General features: G+C 41.7%; 1 protein-coding gene across 3 annotated transcripts; it reads right to left on the bottom strand.

Moving 5' to 3' along the window:
* Positions 1 to 934: 934 nt before the first annotated feature.
* DCTN4 (dynactin subunit 4) lies at positions 935 to 21,937 on the bottom strand. 3 transcript variants are annotated; one of them, XM_053295613.1, is made up of 14 exons: positions 21,722 to 21,937; positions 15,894 to 15,964; positions 14,061 to 14,239; positions 13,345 to 13,388; positions 11,598 to 11,705; positions 10,925 to 10,945; positions 9,537 to 9,610; positions 8,698 to 8,810; positions 8,469 to 8,578; positions 7,313 to 7,386; positions 5,798 to 5,852; positions 5,002 to 5,109; positions 4,597 to 4,694; positions 935 to 3,266 (listed from the first exon to the last, which is right to left on the bottom strand). In XM_053295613.1, exons 1-14 carry the CDS (start codon positions 21,854 to 21,856, stop codon positions 3,053 to 3,055), a joined length of 1,404 nt encoding a protein of 467 aa, XP_053151588.1. In that variant the 5' UTR covers positions 21,857 to 21,937; the 3' UTR covers positions 935 to 3,052. The 3 variants fall into 3 exon arrangements, with proteins under 3 accessions (XP_053151588.1, XP_053151590.1, XP_053151589.1); XM_053295615.1 differs by lacking the exon at positions 21,722 to 21,937 and adding an exon at positions 18,125 to 18,145; XM_053295614.1 differs by lacking the exon at positions 10,925 to 10,945 and having other exon boundaries at positions 21,722 to 21,936.
* Positions 21,938 to 22,151: the final 214 nt, after the last annotated feature.

Raw genomic sequence — 22,151 nt, 5'->3', positions numbered from 1 at the left:
CACTCCTTAGTCAGCAGGGAAAGTGTTTTTATCCCCTTTCCTTCTAGTAGTTAATGTCTCTGAGACAAACCAGCTGTAATACAATTGTTATTCCAACAACTTAATAGAGGCTACCTTTATGATAGAAGTGGCCCTCACAATCCAGCTTTTAAAAATATACTTCTTTCTAGGTCTGTGTGCCATCATCCCCTTGGTACTATGTGGAGGCCACTGCTTGCAGCATGCTTATCTCCACAGTACATTGTACACTTCTGGTACAGGTGGGGATCCCCTTGACAGAAAGCAGCCCTGTACTGCTCCAGCAATAGCTAGGACAGCAATGGCGTTCAGCAGGAGATATATACAGGAATCACTCCGTGGGGTTGTCCTTTTAAGCACTTTCCCCATGAGAAAAGCACTTAAAAGGACTAGCTCTCCCAGCATTTGTTGTGCCCCACATGCTGTTCCAATGGTTGCTGGGGCAGCACATGGCTCTGCTTCCTGTCGAGGATCCACCTCCTCTCAGAAGTGTGCAGGCACACTGCAAGTAGCCATCTCCACATGTTGTCAAGAGGATGACATTGATTATTTAAGCTTTGGTTGTGTCAAAGCAGAAGCTTACTTCTTTCCATATCTTTCTTCTGAAGCCAAGAGCAACTTACACTTAGTCCCAGGGACTTCCCAGCCAGGCACTGATGAGGTGCACACCTGCTTTGATCCATATTGCTACAGTACCAAGTGCTCCAAAAATCATTATCTGTGCCAAGCTGCCCCAATTTTTGCTGTGCCCATAAAAAGGCATTTAGGAAGGCACTTAAAATTGCTCTATTACTAAAATGGTCCAATCTCAAACTAGTAGTGAGTGGTATTGCAAAATATGCCAACCCAAATGTCCTTCCCTGTACTCCAGTGCTGTAGCTAACTAACTAACACACACACACACACACACACCAGCAACAGCTTTGTCTGCTTCTTTATTTCAAGTTCACTATACAAAGTTAAACAATAAGGCAACACAGTAATCTTATTAATAGTGATAAAGGCAGAGTGTTTCCAGAGTCCTCTAGAGAGGAACCAGCAAGATGTTTCTGTGTGGAATACATTTTATTCCTATGCTCTATACACTTAAGGGGGGAAAGGAGACAAGTCACTGGACAAAGTTGTTACAGCCTTTAGTTTTCAAACCAACCATCAGAGCCTCTGAAATATGTCCAATCTTCCTATACTATTTACTAGGAAGCACAAGTGTACATCACTCCAGCACAGCAGCATCTCAAATTATCAACTCAACTCCTAAAACACTACTCAATCAATAGTTAGATTGGAAGAGGTTATAAAATAATTCAAATGAATCTCTAATTTAAACAGAGAGCAGCAGACACTAACACTACACATTTAAGAATAAACATTGGCTGGACTTCTTAAACATGCTTTACATTGTGTATAGTCTACGCAAGCCTGTAAACATTAAGCTTTCCATTTGTTTTTTATTTTGTTCACACACCCATTGTACAAACTAGAAAATAAGGCATAACCTTCCTCCAAATGCCAAGCAAATTCTGACCATTTAACACATCTTCAAATGACTTGCAAGCACAAAAAACTGTCAGCAGTATGGTTTCCAACTATGAACTTGTACAAATATTTCATCCAAGCTGGAAATATGCATTTCCCTTCCTTCTTTGTGGGCTACAGCATAGAAGAGTCATATTGTAATGTGTTCCTGTTGTCAACATTTTGCAAATATGTGATCTTCACATGCCCCGTTATCTCCAAGCTGCACATTAAAGCCCCATTCAAGCACATCTGTATCAACTGCTTATTTCTAGACCCATTTTGAGAAAGAGCACCTCACCATGTCTCACTGTATTTCTTGTCCATAATCTTGCAAAGAAAAAAGTTAACTGAAAAGTCTATGTTAGAAGATTTTTCATGTGGGTGTGTAGGCAGAACTGTAATACTGAATTTAGGGTTACTACTGAATGTTTCGAGTCAAGCCCTGGACAGTATATAGTTTACAACCATTTATTCATTCAGTTTACTGCCAATGAAGCCTTATGAAAGCCATTCACTTATGCTTATAATGGTATGGCAAACAGGTCTTTACGTATAATGCAAAAATGCAGTCTGTGATGGTAGCTACTTTCTTAAGAAATCTTACTTTTCAAAACATACCAAATGATCTCACCTGTCAAAAGCATCAAATATCTTTGGTCAATATCCTATTCCTAAAGAAATAACTTAATGGACACTAATAAGTGCCTCCTGTCCCAAATCCCCCAATGGCAATCCAATTCAAAGTTTTCAGCAGCATTTTCACTTATGGATTGCTGTATATCCTCTTTCATCTTAAATCTGCTTTCCAATGTCAGACTAGCAGAGATGTTAAACCCCACAACATTGTGGAATACTGAGGCAAATGCTTTTTTCTTAATCGCCTTTCCTTAATAAACTGTGGAGGACAAGAGAACATCCTATACAAGGTCAAAGTTGAGCACATGAATAGAAGGCTAAGGAGTGCTACTTGAAAGGGATGCTATGACTCTTAGAAGGTGCAAAGCAAGAGCATATCATGCTGCCAGTGCAAAGTTGCTTTAGTAGAGTTGCTGCTGTAGCTATGGAATAATTATTACAGTCAACAGAACTATCAGGAAGGAGATGGTTTGGACATTAGCTAATATTAGCATTGTGAAATTGGCACAAAGAAAGCTAAGAAAGATTTCGTCTAGGAAATCTCATGTGACTTCATCAGGGAATAATGCAAATACATAGATGGCCACATGTGTGGGTGCTGAGCTTTGTGCTATAAAGTTGACTAAGCACATGGCAAAGTGAGGAAGCCATTAATTCACACAGTAGGCATTGTGGAGAAGGGGAGAAAATTACCCAAAAGCATAGCCCTTCTCCCTTCATCCCATCTCTGCACTTTTTGGCTGCAGTTGGGGATATATATTCACATCCAGAGGAACCTCCACGAAGCAGTGCCTTCAACATTTCATCAGGACACATTCTTCTACAGTGATGATATAGTGTAGTGTGTGGCCATCTTTTAGGATCCAGTGATCAACAAGCTTCATGGAAGCAGAGGGCCCAGGGTGAGCTCCACATGGTGTGTGAGCCAGATGACCTCACAGCTCTGATCACCTTCCTCCATGGGCCGGATTGGAGCAGCAAGGTTTTTAAACTCATGTTTCATCTTAAAGCTTACAGTAACTTCTCCCTCTTCCTTCTGTGGAGTGACCTTGATAAATATCCCAACTTTGTTCGCCTTCCGGAAAGCTATGATGCTGAAATACAGGAAGGCAAATATTGAAATTGTATATTTAAAATGAATAGTTGCTTTCATTCTACAGGATATATTTGAATTTGCATGTAATTTCCAAAGTAGCACAATATAAGAAGCCACTGCTACAAATGCTAATTACATGAATGAATGATAATGCAAATATAATGAACCAATATCAGATCTACATTTATCTCCATTTCTCAAGATATGAGCATTTTCAGGACTACTCAACACAGCACATTGTTCTAGAAGACTATATTTCTTGAAATGCCAGTAACCAAAAAATGGATTGTTTTTAAATGACATTGCCATTAATTTGAAAGCAAATCTGAAAAACATGATACAACTATCACCCATCCCTACATCTTAACTGGATATTTGCCTTTCATGAATTGAATAGTCTTTTAAACTAGCATGCTATTTCCCTAAAAATATTGCACAGTTTGTATAATAAAAGCCCAACTAGCTTGCTTCCTTTAACTATTCTCAAGGAGTCAGTGCTAGAATATCTTGGCTGTCCCCTGGCAGACACAGGCAATCAGGCTGCACATTCATGCACATTAGGCGGCTTCAAATACAAGCATTTGTATTTCTGTAACTGCATATGCTCATCGAATCCTTATACCATGACCTATTCCCCACGTCCGAGGGAAAGAGAACATTTCTCCTTATTCCACAAAACCTCTCTGTGTCACCACAACTGCCTTTCTACAGAGAACTCCCAAATGAGCTTATCAATTGTAGTAAGCCAGTTACTACAGCTGAACAGATAAGGAACTGAGCAAAACTGCCCCTTTACCAACACCATAACATGAACTCATGGCTGTGCTGGGAGCTGAACATTCAAAAGACCAGACCAGCATCTTGCTTCCTACAGTGGCCAACCAGATGGTTCCAGGAAGCCCACAACTGGCCTAAGCAAACAGACCTCGAAAAACTGTTGTTCCCCAGCAGTCGGTATTCTGTGGCATACGGCTTCTGAACGTGGAAGTGCAGTATAGCCATCAGTCTTCCGTGCATTTGTCTAGTCCCCTTCCAAAGCCACCTAAGCCAGTGGCCATCCTCACTGGCTTGTGGCAGCAAATTCCATAAATTGTGCATTGTGTGAAACAATACTTGCTTTTGCCTGTCCTGAATCTATGCCAATCAATGTAACTGGCAACCCTGAATTCTGGTATTATGAGAGAAGGAGAACAGCAGCTGTCAAAATCTTCTCTCTAATCTTGGTCAGCTGCCAACCTGACAGAAGCCAACGCTGCCAATCACAAGTGAATCCGGGACCACATATTCTGAGACCAGGCCACTACATAGGAAAAAGGGTAAAAGCTCACTCAGGATCATCCTGAAAGTCTTGAGGCTCTGCTAGCTCATCATATTCAGCTGCAGCATCTTTGCCAGCCAGGATCAGCTCCTTGGAAGGAACCACCACCTGAAACACAGTATCAAGAAAGGATTCATTACAATGGTAATGCACAGCACTGGCATGGAAACGGAAACATCCCATGCTATTGTTTCAGTGCACATGACACACTCCTTACACGGTATAAGGTAAGGAGTGCCTATGCCAAATGGAAGCATTCTTTGTAAGCATGCTGCTACTTTAATACATAAAGCCACTCTAAGTCTCCAGTAGAACATTATACAGGTGGCTATAAACAGATGTACACAGCATGTGTATTTTCCAGCACAGCATCCTAGTATGCACCAGAATCTAGGTTTGTATGAAGGTGCAATACCTTAGCAGTACTATTGATGTCATCAGGATCACCTTCTTCACACTCTTTCAGTGTTACATGGGTAAGGTTTTCCACTGGATTTGTCAGAGTAAGAAGAACTTGACTCTCCTATGAAAAAAGATTGTTATATAAAAACATTTGTCTAAGAAAATCTTTCATCCTTATTTTATTTTGTTTCATGTAAACCTATTTCTGCTTGTGTGATGCTACTACCAAAATCCACATATTTATTTTGCCACATGCTGGAAAAGCTACCCTAATCTCTTACACAGCAGAAACACACACCAGTAGATCTCCATTAAATTTAATAAAGACTTTTCTCAACTACCACAGCTGCATTTCAAAACACAGGTTCAATTCAGTTTGCTCGGTTCACATCAGCCATGGTTTGCAAATCAGCCAACAAGCCAGAATTAGAAACCAGTTTCAAGTGGGCTTGCAAACCATGGTTTGCCATAGTAGCAGAACAAACCATAGTTAGGGTTACTGTTTCACTTTCAGAAGCCCTTGCACAAAACACCAGAAGTGCTGACAGGAAAGTTGTTTACTTTCATTTTCTATCAGCACTCCTGTTTTTTATGTTTGGAAACCCAAACCATGGTGGGTGTTAAATGATTGTTTCTGCAAACCATCATCTGATGTGGTGTCTTAATTGAGCCATAGTTATGGAAAGCAATGTGTTGGAGTTAGGGCCTGAAAAGTCTTAAAAAGAAAAGTTCAACATCCATTCACATGTAACCTTTAGTTCTCGAATGTCCACCTCTAGAGTGGGGTACCAGAGTGGACAAGAACTAACCTTCATGTAGCGCAGATTGGGAATAGACATGATTCTCACTTCTGGTATGTAGTTACTACAATACAAATGGAAAAAAGTGAACAGCAAATTCCTGAATGAGACCCCTTGCCTGTAGTATTCAGTCTAAGCTATCCATTTTATTTTACTTTCAGATGTCTGGATCCCCTTTCAGGCACCAAGTTGGTGACTTAGAAATGGCAAAAAGTATTTGACTCTGTTGTAAAAAAAGGAGCCACAGCACATGCTTTGCATGCAGAAGGTTCCAATTCCAATCCCTAGCACTTCCAGGTAAGGCTGAGTGACTCTTGATTTACACCCTGGAGAAGCACTTCCAGAGTCAATGTAGACAATACTGAGCTAGATAGACCAATGGTCTGAGTCAGAATAAGGCATCATCATATGTTCACAAGTTAAACAAGAAGTTTTGGTAAGAATTAATCTGCCTACTCTCCTTTCACTATAATCTTAAGTGATAATTACAATCTTAATGATTTAGTCCATTTTCACCTGAAGTATTCACACCTCCATCATCCTGATTTGGGGTGGATGACATCACAAGTTAATGCTGTTGTGGTGTTCCTATGTGTCCTTACAATTGTACCAAATTTGGTCCAAATCAGTTAGGCAGTTAGCCCACCTCCAGCTCAAATGTTCATGCCATCTTGAACTGGGGTGGATGACATCATCACATACTGTGCTGTTGAGAGGTCCCTACAACTGTACCAAATTTGGTTCAAACCGATCTAGGCATTGTGAAGTTGATGGGACATGGACACACTGAAAGCTAGGTGATCTCATTAGCTTACTTTCCTCATGGAAAATAGGCTTAAAAAAGAGAGAATTATAGGACAGGATGCAATTCCAACTCTCAGTTTGATTTTTACTGAGACTAATTGTGAACATGGAATATCAAAAATTAAGTTTGTGTACTTCCCAATAAAATTGAATTGCACTTTTAAGCACGGTTACAACCTAGCCCCTTTAAAGATTACATTACTGAGAAAGCACTAGGTCTTGCTAAAAAGGAGAGAAGTGGGAATACACAGACTCTTTCTGAAAATATCAGTTCAATTAATATGAAAGTACTCCAGATATTTCTCAAAGCAGCACATTGTACTTTATGCTACACATAGCAGAGAGCAATAATTCCATTGAGTTGATTAGCATGACACTGTTATGTTCGATAGTTGAGTAAGCCTCCAGCTTTGGCCTGTTCTTAATGCCATTGTAAGTGTGCCTGGGCCATACCATTTCATACTGCAAAGGGGCTCGCTTGATTAAATGCTCCTACATTAAGGGAAAAAAATCCCTGTACATTGAAAACTAGATGGCAGGGGAAATTGGCTTTAGCTTAGACTTCTCCCTGGCATGTTATAGTTTTCTATGTGCAGGGAATTTAGTTTTTTATGGAGCAGCATTCAATCATCTGGGCCTAGTAGTCTAAATAGCACAGCTCAGAAACAGGCTTAACACCACAGTGAAATTTTGTCCTTACCCATTTTCCAAAATACTTACACAGCTACCAGCTGAATTTTGAATTTGATTGATGTAGGATTGAATTCTGGTTTACTCAAATTGTGCTCACATTTCTAGGAAAGACATAAGTTATGAAAACAAAACAAAAAATTGTGTGGCCAAATATCAAAAAACATTCAAAACTACAAACACCACTACTGGCGTACACACTACTAACCTTCTGTTAGATTGATTGGTCTACTTTAAATTCACTAATATTGGACTATTGAAAATGCAAAACATTGAAGGTGCCCTGAGATTAATTTACATAATTAAGTTCCAGAAAACCAGCACATGACAACAAGTTCTGAAAATAAATGAGCTATAATCAAGACTCCCCCACTGCTAGCAGCAGAAAATTATGTTCTGCCAACATATTGTTAGTCTGGGTGTTGGCCACTGGTGCCAACTGTATCTGTCTAATGCTTATGAGGATTAAGTGTAACATTAGCAACCTAAAGGCCAAATCTGACTCTCTTAACAGTAAACACCTGCTGTCAAAAATTGGCAACCATGCCCCTAATGCTGCCCCCTCTCTTGCCCATCACAGCATCTAGTGGAACTCACCTCATTTTGTGATTGTCATGACATTCTGTATTTCTGCCTACTCCTACTGCTAGCAGCCAGTTGGAAATGGAGCAGAGGTGGGGGAACATCATGACACGACAACACAAGCTAAGCCCAACTAGATGTTACAGTGGGGCAGGGGGAGCTAGACACCCAGCTACTTTATTCAGTAGCAGATGTGCATTTATCACCACTTTCTGTTTGGCCCCAAGACCATACAACAGCAAGAATACTTTCCACTGCTTCCCCATATCAAGTTATCTGGCTGCTGAGCTATTTTGTACACTAACTCAAAACGTTAAAAAAAATCTTGGGATGGTTCTTGGATCATGCATTGTATCTATCTGCCTGGGATTCTAAATGTTAGAAGAGATTGTTTTTGCACTGGATGGCCAAGCACTGTTTAATGTTCAACATTTATTGTTGAACATTAAAACACTGTTGAAGTTAAGAGAGAAATTGAAGAGAGTGCGGACCTGATCCATGTCTGGATAGAAGACCACTGAGCATTCCATTTTAGCCATTCAGCTTTCTAAAGTAAAGTTAGAACATACGTATAATAAGTTGTTTTCTCCATGAGGCTACATACCCGGCACCGTAGTGAGCGTTTTATCAGCAGATGTTTATGGCGTGGGTAAAGTTGGGAAGCACAGATGGGCTGAAAGTCCGGCTGTAGGAGGCGTTGTCGCAGCGTTGTCACTGTCCAAGCACAGATAGATTAAAAATTCTAAGTCAAGTATTTTGAAAAATGCACAGTGACCAACCCCTGAACTAATCAGCTGGTGCAGAAAAACACTGGGGATATCCTAAGCTATTACCTTCTGTTAGATTGATTGGTCTAGTATAATAATCCTCAGGCAGAGGTTCCACTTCCTCCACAGCCTGGGCTGGTTCAATTTTTATCTCCTTATGGTCTTCTCCTTCTTTTAAGCTGGCGCAAAAGAGAAAAAACTGCTTAGTGAAGTCAGCAAGTTATTAGCCATAATTGAGAACATTAATTGCAAGCAGTATTAAATTACTGGTCCAACTGAAGCCCTACAATTTTGTAGCACAACTGAAAGACCATGGAGTTCATTTATATTTTGACATCCTTAAAGCACTTAGAACCATAACGCAACCCACAGGATGAACAGCAGAAGACAGAACAGCTGGGACAAGGCGCAAGGGAGTCATAGCACTTAGACGAAGATATTCAGAGTTAGAGTTATCAAATGAAATCTTTACTTGTCCCAGGCAGCCCTGTTTCTGTACTTAGCGTATGTTACTTGCAAAGTAGATAAAGAGAAGCCCATTTACCCTCCCCAATGTCCATCACCAAGTCCAGTAATGTTGTCATGGTCTGGCTCCTAAATTTATGAGCTGCCTCTTAGCTCCAAAGAAAATTTGTCAAGGCCTGACTTATTTTGAAAGTGGAAGCACTTTCCAGATACTTAGTAAAGTGGAAATGTTTTCAAAAAGCATTTCATATAGCATTGCTTTTTTGACAAAATATTGTAAATCAGACTTGCAAATAAGTGCACAAAGTTACCCGTCTATAAGATGAACCCCAGTGGCCTGGGGACAATTTATAGTTGTTCCAGATGAACGGCAATGTGCAAGCTGGTTGTAAACACACTTTATTTCACCCCAACCACATATATGACAACTGAACACTCACGACAGTCCAGCAAGGGCACTGATGGGAGCTCCAGGCCTCTGACGCTGAAGCCTGGTTCCAAGACCATACTTGTCCTACAAAAGATATATACAAAATCAGTCAAGCCTGTGGTCAGTTGAAACAAGTTCACAAAGCTTCTTGCAACTTGGAAAGTATAAGGTATGCAGCAAAGAATAGCGAACTAACAAGGGTTTTCTCTGCTCAAAGCAATTTCTGGAAATTAGCTGGTTAGTAAAACAAAACAAATATAAGAAGCTAGAAAAGGAAAGCTGCAAGCTGTCTAACTTCTTTTGATCTCCCACTCTAAATTATTTTCACTTAATGTTCAAGATGACATGCCACTGAATATAACTAGTTTAGATCCTGAAAGTTTCCCCTCCAATTGAGAGGAAATTTGTAGACCAAAATGCAGCAATGAGGTACAGATGGGCAGGACGAAACAGTTACAATAATGGTAAGAAACAAAATTATGTCTCCCAACTACCATCAGGTGAGATGCTTGCTGAAATGTGGTATATAAATATTTATTGTGTTTATTGCTACACTGAATTAGTGGCAAAATATTTATAGATTACAATACAGAAGTCTGTCAACAGCAAGTAATTTTATTAACAATTTATGTGACAGTTTAGCATTTCATTTATCTTTAACAGTTTGCAAGGCAGGTTACCTTATTTCCCCAGAGATGGGAAAACTGAGGCTGAAAAACATATTATTCTGGAAGTTGTCTGCTGTGAGGGAGTGACAGAGGGGCTTGAAATGAGGATTTTCAGGTCCTAGTTCGATTCTCTATCCACTACTCATATGTAAGGTAGAGGTGTGCGATTCATCTTTTCATTTTTTTTAAAAGCACTTGATCAAGAAAAAAGTGTGACATTTGCCTGCCTAGCACATAGCAAATTACTGCGATATCAAACAACAGTTGTTTTCCAGAGCTAGACCTTAGACTGGATTATTTTCCAACAGAAAACAAATGTTTAACAGCAGCAGGGGGTCCAGAGCTCAGAGAGGCTGTCACTTGGCCCAAGGAGAAGGCCTGAATATAAATAGAATAATGGCCTAGAAGATTCAGTTGGCAGCCCTGAAGAAGAGTCAGATCTACAAATCTCCATTAATCTCAATATGATGTGCACTAAATTATGCCAAGATCAACAGATACTTATGCTAACAACGTTATCTTTACACATACTAGAAAACTACAGAAATCCGTGTTAGCAACCTAGATGTGAAACCTGGACCTATGTCAGTACTATTGCATTCAAACTGGATTTTAAGCATTATCACAGGCACATCCAAGACCAGAAGTTCAAGTACAGTAATGAATAACATACCAGAAGAATGCAAGGGGTTTCAAAGGCTTAACACTATCAGAAACTGAAGGAACTTACCACTACATGTATAGTGTGTTGCTGTGGAGAGCCCCCAAAATAGCAGCACGTAGCAACGGAGACAAGAAAAATGCAGCAATAAAGACAAAAGCAAATGCACAAAGCAAGCAGGTTATACAGTTATCCAAGAGGCAGGAAGCGTATGCAAAATTATTCCGCTAAGCAAAATTAAGCCTCTCCTTCCACGCAGGCTACACTGCTGAAAGTTAGAATGAAGCATTTAGTCAAAACTCGCAATTTCTAGCATATGGCAAGTTTGTGCTGAATTGGCCTAGCCAACATTACAGAACTGAAACCCATGGTAGCATCTGGTCTCAGTTCTGATTTTCAGCCTAGGCTTTCAAACATCCTCTTCTTAGAATGCCATACAAAAGCCAAGTTACTTGAGGGTTCCCAAATTACAAGACTATACATTTCACAAGTGGCCTGCAACCCTTAATCTGTAGAGCATTCTGAAATGTCTCCATATGTAGGGGCTTAGAACTTGCTTAGGGAAGATTATTGATCCAATAAGCTTCCAATGAGCTCTGAAGATCTACTGTCTCTAGATCTGTCTGCTTCCATTCCCTAGAAATCTCCACTATAGCATTAGTCTTGCTTCTACCATTTAAAAAGTGGCGTTTTTATTTTCACTTTGAGAGCTCCAAAATTATGTCCTGGTGTCCCAACTCACCGAAAAAGCTAGTGGCATGTAGGGTCGGCGTCGAACCAGTTTTTTACGATCCCTTTCCATCTTTTCTTTCTGAGCCAGCTGTTGATAATACTCAACCAGTTTATTGACCTGTATAGGAAGGGATGTCATTTTAAACAGTGATCTGAAAGAAAGGCTATTTTTGAACTTATGAAGTTGCTTATACCAAACCAGACCATTGATCCATCTGGCTGAGTACTGACTACACTGACTGACAGCAGCTTTCCTGGATTTTCCAGAAGAGACCATTTTTCAAAATGGTGATTCCCTTTATATTTAGCAGTGGGAGAGCAAATGGTCCTATTTAACCCCATCACAGCATCTCTCTAGTGGTTGCTGCTGGTGTCTTCCTTGTGTTTCTTTTGAGACTGTGAGTCCTTTGGGGACAGAGAATCATCTTCTCCTTATTCCTTTTTCTATGTAAACCATGTTGAGAACTTCTTGGTTAGAAGTGGTTTAATAATAACTAGCTAGGCCGGGCGCAGAGCATCTGCATCTCTAGCTGCCTGCCCTGCCCCCCCTCCCCCGCCTTCCTGTCACTGTTTTCTCTCCTACCCAACCCGCCTGGCTTCTTCCTTCCCCTGCCTGTTGGCCGGACCGCCCGCCCGCTGGCTGGTGGCCATTGCCACCTTCTTTCCTGGCCGCCGTCACTGCCGTTTTGCCTGCCCGCCTGCCATTTTGTCTTCTTGCTTGTTCTGCCACTGGCTGGCCACCCACAGTTTTTATCAGCCGCTGCCACCACCGTCATTTTTCCCTCTACCACCTGTCCCATGGCTAGCCTATCAGGCAGTTCTCCAAACTCTCACAAGAGCTGCCACCCATGGGACTAGCCATGGGTATGCCTTAGAGAATATATAGATAATATTTAGAGATGGAAGAGGATTAAAATTAGAACCTTCAGCATGTAAAGCAGAAGCTTTACCACTGGACTACACACACTCCCCTATCTTTGACAAGATACAGATCATATTTCAGATAAAAGGAATTCATTTTGAAAAAAATATTCATTTTCCACTGATATACTTCACTAAATAGATACAAGTCATGTGATATTCCTTTTCCTGGTAACTATCTCAACCCCTATCCATTATCAGAGTCTTCCCCCCACTTCCTTCCTAAGTTTGAAAATTTAATGTTTATACTTGATGCACGAATTATGTGGAGAAGAAGGGAGGGGACTCTAAACCAAGTCCACGAGCCCCACCCCCAATCCCCCCTGAAATTTTAGCCAAGTCTTGCCTCTTTCCCGTAGCCTTCAAACATAACTGTGGGAATGACCACAAAAGGTATCTGTGTTGGAGAGGTGGCAGTACTGTAGAGTGATATGGTGAGGCAGGGAAAGGCCCTGACCTGGGCAATAGGCAATACCTTTCTCCTAGGGCCGACACAGGGACTGTGTCCATCCCCATATTGATCACTGATAGTCCAAACTGCAGACCAGTAATGGGGTTAATGCAGGTCTCACAGAATGGCTGGTGGGGGGAAATCCTTCAGCTACTTAGTACCTCCTACCAGAGGTTCTTTTTACTCTAGTCCCAATTTAACACAACAGTTCTAAATCAGATGAGGGGGAAGATACTGCCTAGCATCAAGCATGCAAGACTCACCCACCTGAATTTAAACAATATCCATCCATTTCTCTTTTGTGAGTTAGTGATAAGTAAAAGCAGATCTAATTTGAACATTCTCTTCTTTTTCATGTTATCTTATTAAAACATACCCTACGTACCTTTTGAGTATGAGGATTCTCAGGCTCCTGCCAACCTCCACTGGCTGCAACATACAAAAAATGGTAAAAGGGGTGGGGGGGACCAGGATTGCTGGTATACTACGTGGTTCTATAGTTATCCTCATTACACACAGGAGAAGACAAAACCCACAGTGTCTGCCATCTTTAGCATCAAAGTGCTTGATATATAGTATTGTCCATATGTGAGGTAAGAGGGGGAGAGATCCAACAAATATTATTAAGGAAAGAGGCTAGAAAATCAATCTCTCTCTCTCTCTCTCTCTCTCTCTCTCTCTCTCTCTCTCTCTCTCTCTCTCTCACACACACACACACACACACACCACCATCAATATTTTCATATTGTTAGGCAATATCCTAGCAACAGCAACACGGGGCAGCACACGGGCACTAGTACTAGAAGAGTGGATGCTGAATTGTGTTAAGTCAAAGGAAGCATTCCTCTCAGCCCACACAAGGAGTCGAGACATCCCCTTGTCATCAAAAAGATCTTCCACAGTAGAGGGACCGGATGCCAAGGATAGCCTCAATTTGCCAATAAAAGCTAACCCCACGTTAGCAGGCCCCTATTTATCTCCCCAGTGTTTAGTTTCTAATACGCTTGATGAAAACAAAGAAGTACAGTGCCCAGCTTTAATTAAGGCTGTGTGTAACATGCCATGGAACAGTTATGACATTCTTCCACCCTTTGTGCTCACCAACTGATTTATCTGCCATGCCAACATCCCTGGAAGTCCAGCGGCAAAAGCCACAGGCCAGGTAATAAGCTTTCTTCATTGTAGTTTTGGCTGGATCATCAGGCAGCGGGGCAGGGATGCTTGTTGCTCGGGTAGAAAGAGTATGCATGCAACAAGGACAGTCAAAACAGTTAGCACACCTGAAAACAGAGAGACCAATATGAAGTTGGGTGTTATCAAGCATGTACCTCGGGGCTTTGCTCTGGAATTCAAGTCTCCAGATTATCTGTTTCATAGCTCGGAAATTGCCTCTCACAATCTTTAGAAAAACAATTTTCCTCTTCAGAGAGGGGGGTTAACTAGGGATACCACCTAGGGATATGCATATCAGGTGGTGTATCAGTGGCAACCGGTGAGGGCAGAGCAGGAAGGGCAGCAAGAGGTACCCCTTTAAAAGTTTTTACCAACAATACCACCGGCACCTGGAAGTTGCAGAGAGCAGAGGTGCCCCACCGGCATCCTGCACGGCAGCCACCCTGCCTAATCTGGCCTCTGCAGGCACAGCAGCCATTGTGTCGTCAGCATGGTGTTGCTGACCATGCAAATGGCCACTGTGCATGTGCAGAGGCCAGGTGAGTGCCACTGGTGGGGCAGCTGCTGCACAGGATGCCGGGTGAAGTGCCACTGCTCCCCGTGGCTTCCAGGTGCTGGCAGTATCGCTGGTGGAAATATTACACACTCCGCCTAGGGATACATATATTCCATTTTATTGATTTATTTAAACATATTTGTATGCTGCCCAAAATGCAAGTCTCGGGGCAGTTTATCAATATGGTAAATGAAGAGGACATAACAGTATCGGTCAACCACAGCCCCTCCCCCCCATGAAAAGGAAGAAAATTTGCTGTGGACCAAGGTGGTCACAATAAAGCACACTTCTACCAGTAACCATGCAAGATTCAGTAGTGAGAAACGCAAAGGGCTTTGAAGCACTTCACACACAGGGGCTGACAGGATGCACAGCAAGACCTTTGTGTTACCAACCCACCAAGGCCGCTGCATCCTGGAAAGTGAGCCAACTGCCCTGCTGCACAATCTCATTGGGGCTGACTTTCCAAAATGCAGCAGCCCTGGTGGATTGGTGACACTGATATAGCGCTGTGCACCATGGTCTGCCACTGGGGAGAAATTTTTTCAAACTTGTGGGGTTTTTTTTTTTTAACAATTGGGGGGGGGGGGAATTAAGGATTATATACTGAAATTTATTCTACAAAATATTAAGGGAGAACATCAGCAACAACATATTCTACAGTGTGCTCCTTACATTGTAATGAGTTCCCATCAAACACAGCTCACATATGTGAGAAGTTAACAGCCTTACACCCAGATGTGAATTTATTGTAATGTGGGGCAAATTTGTAACGTTTGTCTAGTGTAATCAGCGGCCTGCAATAGGCATATAAAGTATATATCAAATGAAGAGTCAAACACACAAAGGCATATTTCAAATACCCTTTCCACATTTCAGTAAGATCACACTGGGCATCCACACTGGCCATGCAGACGAAGCACAGTCCATCAACATAACTCCTCCCATGAACAGAAGGTGTGTTCCACTTGCACAAGGACTCCTTCTGTTTATGGAAGGAGTTAGACTGACGGAGCACCCAGCCTGGATGCAGCCCGATGCAAATAAAAGCCACATGACAAGATTTTAAGAACATGGTTCTAGAGTTTTACTAAAGTACAGGGATCCAAACAAATAAGTATATAACTGAGAATACACCAACAGTGAAGAGCTAAGTACACAGACAATATCTGTACAACAGTAGCCACAAAAGCATGTGGTCTTACCTATTCTTCTTCAGCTTGGCTTCAGCTGATGGCATATTTTCCAAACAACTGGGACAATAGTGAGAATCCACCTAGATTAGAAAACAACAGATAAAAGCTTCTTTATGCAGCATGGTATAAAGATACCAAATAGTCATCAACTGACATCCTAGTCAGCAAAATGTGTAATAATATAATTATTCTGAGTCAATGAAGTCAGCCAATCATCAGATGTCCAGAATGTCTTAACTTAGCATAAGCAAAGATGTATCGGCAGCACATGGTAGCTAAGGATCCCCTGAAACTCAGAGCCAGCCCTGGATGGTGTAATTTTAAGCAGAGGGCCAACAAAGGAGAGAGGGTGCTCAACACTTTCCCCAAAGGCCATTTTCCACTCACAGTCATCCCTTTGTCCCAACAAAATGCTACTGATGTTTATCTTCATATATAAATCTGGAACCTCATGCAAGAACAGTGCTGGGATGAATTAGGAGTGGAAAAATAGTCAGCAGGCAAAGGGTCTAATAGACACATACATATACCGTCCATGACACCTCCGCTCAAAATCATACAGCCTCCAGAGGCTGCTTTTCATTCAAAAATGCTAAGTCCCTGCTTTGACAATGTGTCATTTATCCCTTTGTTATTCAGGGTTAATGTGCCAACAAGAGATTTTCTAGAAGTTCCAAACTGCATATAGTGTTTTGTTTAACTTTATTTGAATTCAATAGAGATTAGAATGCCCCCACAAGAAAGATGGTCAAAGCAGCTACTTTGAGATTAATGAATAGCTAGTAAAATTCTGGAAATTTTAAGTACAGCAGTTCTAAGGTCATCCAAAATGTAGTATGCCCCCAATGAATCGCACAAGAGGAGTAAGGATCAGGATAGAATCTATAGCATCAGGAGACCCACAGTAGTGGAGATTAATCCTTCCACTATCCTCAATTGAAAGCATTTTAGATTTAGATGTTAGCAAATGCATAAATCATATGAATAATTTAAGTTTAACTTCAGGTGCATGAGGAAAATAAGAACCTGCTTCAACAGTGACACTACTCTAAGGACATAGTTATACCTATAGCCAAACTGATTTAACATTCTCCTCTTTCTCAGAACCTTGAATCCTTCCTGTGGTGTGGGCAGAAAGGGATCTGAGAAAATTCTCAGCACCCTAGCAGAATACAGTTCCCACAATTCTTTGGGGGAAACCATGAGAACTTTTGTAAACAGCCTTGGGGTTGTCTTTTAACAAAAGGTGATATATAAATGCAACAATAAATAAATAAATAAATAAAATAAAATAAAATAAAAAATTGGTATAGAAGCAGTTAAAGTCATACAGAATCAACACAAGCCTGTTGCAGATATATCTTTGAATTATTTGGATGGAAATGTGCTCACTTTCTTTTCAGAGAAGCACACCGATTTGTTGCTAGGAAGCATCACAATGAAGAAATCTGACATGATGGCTTTGTTTGAGGGAAAAGAATGAACTAGAATCCCACCCCCCAAACATTCCAGCCACATGTTTCTTACTTTCTCTTCAGCAAAGTTAGCATTTGATGCATCACAATGACCAATACAAGTTTTGTTCTCACTGTTTTTGGATATGCGGAACTGCTGAAAACCAGACTGTATCATACAAAACAACAGCTACCACTGACTGACTCCAACTTTCACTTATGCACAAACTTGCTAAAATGTTGATTTTGCATCTTATCGTGTAGGCCTCCTGCAGCTTACAAAACTTAAAAGAGTTGAAGCCAAACTTAATAGACCTTATAAAAAGAACCTTCTTGCTCTGGAAAAAAAACCCTGACAAAGTGGCATATATGCACATCTTTGCTGTATATCCGAGAACCAATTTCAAAGGAAAAACATCTTAATAGTTTTGTTCAGAACATCTAGTTGTGATGTAGATCAAGGATTCTCAACGTTGGGTCTCCAGAGGTTATTGGACTTCAACTTCCATAATCCCCCACCCCAGTGGCCTTTGGTTGGGGATTAGGGGAGTTGAAGTCCAATAACATCTGGAGACCCAACGTTGAGAATCCCTGATGTAGATCAAAGTTTAGTATTCCAGCATCTTGTAGGAAAATATGGCAAGTTCATCACAACATGATCCCTTTATTGATTTTGAATTGGCCTTCAATTCTATCTCATGAGGTTTGTTATGGTCAAAGCTTAGGGCAACCTTGACTGATTAGCATTTATTATTCTTGATCTATGAATTACATAGTAATACTTACCTCCGTGTGTGATGTAATCTTAGTGGTGACCTTTCAAATTCAATTTCTACAGGTATTGGTGTTAAACAGGGATGTATTCTAGCCCCCGTTATTTAATTTTTATATTAATTCACTTGTCAAATATTTGAACAGGGCAGACAAGTACCCTCCTAAGCTAGTAAGAAGACAGGTGTCTATACTCCTTTATGCAGACAATGCAGTTATTTTATCTTTATCACCCATTGGTCTTAAGAGAGCACTGAAAGCGCTTACCCAAACTATACAATTGGAAAATTAATGGCAATACAGTCAGTCAGTTTTTATTACAGCCATTGGCCAGCCAAAAGATAAAACACACAAATAGTGGCTGATAATTACACACAATAAGACAGTAGACAAGCATCCAGGATAAATTACTTTAAAAACAGTAAAACAACTCCTAAAATTGAGACCTTAATCTCATAGCAATAAAAAAAAATTGGCCACCACTTTTGTGATCTCACAGCTTGTGTCTGCAAGACAATATTGTGTATTAAAAAGCTCACACCTCCCAGGAAATCTAACTAACAGGGGAAATAAATTCTTCTCTAACACCTTGTTACAAAGAACAATATAACAAAACATGGGTAACCGTTTCCAGGAGACCAGAGCCACAGGAGCAGAAAACCATAACTGAAGAATCCTTAGCGAACCTCCTTTCCAAAAGAGAGGAGGGCAGCACATTTAAGCGAGCCCAAGCAAACGCAACCCGAAACTTGGAGAAGTGAAGAGTTGTTAGATCATTTGCACCTCTATCTCCCATGGGGGGAGGGGGGGCATTAATGGCAATACAATTGAACAGGTTAAGTTTTTTAAGTATTTGGGGATGGTGTTTCAGACTTGGGGGGTGGGGAGAAATGCACATTTAGATTATATAGTGCAAATAGCGCAGCGAAATACTGCTGCGATTCTGAGATTCTGAGAGTAATCAACTTTACTACAGAGTGGAAAACTTGCATAAGCCCATAGCAAGCCTGAGGCCAAGTTGAAATTAGGGATGTGCATGAACCGGTTCGGAGGCCCTTTTATGGCGCTATCTTTTAAAATGGTCCAGCAGAGCAGCAGCATACCTCCTTGCCACCTCCTAGGACCAGAAGTGGCCAGAAGTGCCCAGTGCACATGATGTGTGCACACTGTGTGCACACACCAGGCACTTCTGGCCCGAGGAGGCATCGGGGCAGCAAGGAGATATGCTGCTGCCCCACCAGACCATTTTAAGACAGCGCCAGTGGGCAAAACATGGAGGGAGGAGTAAAAGCACCCTCCCCCGTCCTTAAAGAGCTCTCCCCCCCGCCCTTTCGAACCAGCAGGTGCTGGTTCCATGCACATTACTAGCTGGAACCTGAACTTGAGTTCCGCACTATTAATCGGTGCTCTATATTCTCTCCAGGTTAAAAAGGCGACTAATGTTCATGAGTGGAAAAATGATGACTATCTTAGAAGTAAATGACCATTTTGTCTGCTAAGGAGATTCATACTGTAACACACAGTAATCCCAAAGGAACTGAGGAAAGCCCAACTGTTAGAAAAAGAACACTGTTTAACACAGTTTGAAATAATGTTACAAACACATCAAGAGCAGTGCTCCCTGTAGTAGGGATTCCCAGATCTTGTCGACTACAACTCTCTAACCAAAGACCACTGCAGGTGGGAGTGCTGAGAGTAGTAGTCAACAACATCTGTGGATCCCTGGTACAGGGAACAACTGATCAAGAGACTAGAACAAGTTGTTCTGGTAAGAACTAATTTGCTTTTGCTTTTTTCCCCACTATAATCTTAATTGATAATTACTATCCTCACAAGTTAGCCCACTTCAGCCTTAAATGTTCACACGTCTGCCATCTTGAATTGAGGTGGATGACAACATCATAAACTATGCCATCAAAGTGTCCTTACTGCTATAGCAAATTTGGTTCAAATTGATTAGGCAGTTCACAAGTTAGACTAGTTACGCCTCAAACATTCATGCGTCTTGTAAGTGGTGGGTGACATCATCACAAACTACGCTGTTGAGGTGTCCCCATTGTCCCTACACCTATACCACAGGAACCTGCCATATACTGAGTCAGACCATTGGTCTATCTAGCTCAGTCTTGTCTTTACAGACTGGCAGCAGCTTCTCCAAGGTTGCAGGCAGGAATCTCTCTCAGCCCTATCTTGGAGAAGCCAGGGAGGGAACTTGGAACCTTCTGCTCTTCACAGAATGGTTCCATCCCCTGAGGGGAATATCTTGCAGTGCTCAGACTTCTTGTCTCCCATTCATATGCAACCAGGGCAGACCCTGCTTAGCTAAGGAGACAAGTCATGCTTGCTACCACAAGATCAGCTCTCCTCTCCTACTAAATATGGTTCAAATCGGTTAGACAATCCACAAATTAGCCCACTTGTGCCTCAACATTCACACATCTGCCATCTTGAATCGGGATGGATGGCATCATTATAAACTACACCATTGAGGTGTTCCTATGTGTCACTCACTACAACTTTAAGAAATTTGGTTCAAATCAGTTAGGTGGTTCAACGGTTAGCCCATTTGTGCCTCAAACGTTTATGTGTCCATCATCTTGAATCAGGTGGATGACATCACAAACTATGCCACTGGGGTATCCCAAGGAGTCCCTATAAGTGTACCAAATTTAGTTCATAATGGTGCAGGCACTGCAAAGTTGATAGTGGGGGACACAAACGTGGACACACACACAATGCCGGGTGATATCATAAGCTTACTTTCCTTAAGGAAAGTAGCCTAAAAATGGGAGGAAGATAGTTTAGACCAGTACAGTGCTGTGTTTCTATCAAACCCTACCTCATCCCTAATCTCTTTGGAGCCCTTGAACACATCACAGTCTTACTGAGAAACTGGGATAACAGTGCACCATATTACACTGTTGCTGGAAGAACAAACAAAAAGCAATTACTCTGCCTGATTCATTGCATAAATGTAAATGAAAAAGGAGGGTATGGTCAAGCATAACTTCATCTAAATGGGATTCCAGCCCCCATCGTGCATGCCATTTACAGATCAAAGCTCTGCACGAGAAAAGCAAAAGGTAGGGTCTCACCATCCTGGAAAATCACTGTAAGCAATTGGAACAGCGAGAAAGATACAATTAAATTTGAACACAGTTTCCTATTATGGCAAAATACACAAGTAACACCACATTATATGGGGATAAGAGAATCTTAAAGTATTTGCCAGGAACAAAAGAAAACAACGTCACCCCCCTGTAAATCAAAACTGCTAAAAGTCTCTCCAGTCACCCCTTCACCTGCCTTCCTCCCTTAAGACCAGAGTGACAACTCTGCCATACTGCCCAATGGAGAGAGAAATCACACTGACAGATGGACACGAGCCCCAATCAAGAAGCTAGTCTCGAGATCCACTCGCCTGGCCCCTTACAACCACCAACCAAAAAACATCTCTGCTCCACCGGCAAATTGCTAGCCATTTGGAAAAAAAGAAGAGTGAGTGACAGCTGGAAGAACCAATAGGCACGTGGGACGTGTAGTGAAGTCCCTCCCCGCTCTCCTGCTCCCCGCTTCTCTCCCCCTACCACCAGTTTACCCCAGCCAGTTTACCTCATGAGAGACACACTCCAGGGAGCGGAGCTCACTGCAGTAGCGACAGAAATAGAGCTGCGAGAGCGGCGCACGGATCTCCTTCTCCCCGCGTACCAGATACGAGACGCGCTCCGATTGTAGCAGCGAAGCCATTTTGGAAAGAGGCGACTAGACCAGCCTCTCCACAGTCACTCACCCCACCCAGTTCCCGCTATTTCCGGCACGTGACCCGGAAGCACCCTCCCTTGGACACGTAGCCACGTGGCTGATCAGCGCATTTCCGGGTGTCTATCCTAGAGCATGGTGGGAAGAGAGAGAGAGGGATTGAAATGAGTGTTAAAAATAATAATATGAGGCGCCATCTAATTTTATAACTAGAACTTGCCTGGAGTCTCTTTTTGGAATCCACTTGTCTGCTTTAAAAATTAAACTTTTATGGGAATGAATT

This window comes from Hemicordylus capensis, chromosome 2 (assembly GCF_027244095.1).
Source record: "Hemicordylus capensis ecotype Gifberg chromosome 2, rHemCap1.1.pri, whole genome shotgun sequence".
In the NCBI taxonomy this organism is placed as follows: Eukaryota; Metazoa; Chordata; class Lepidosauria; order Squamata; family Cordylidae; genus Hemicordylus; species Hemicordylus capensis.
The sequence above is the reverse complement of the archived record's forward strand: the minus strand, read 5'-3'. Positions and strand labels throughout refer to the sequence as shown.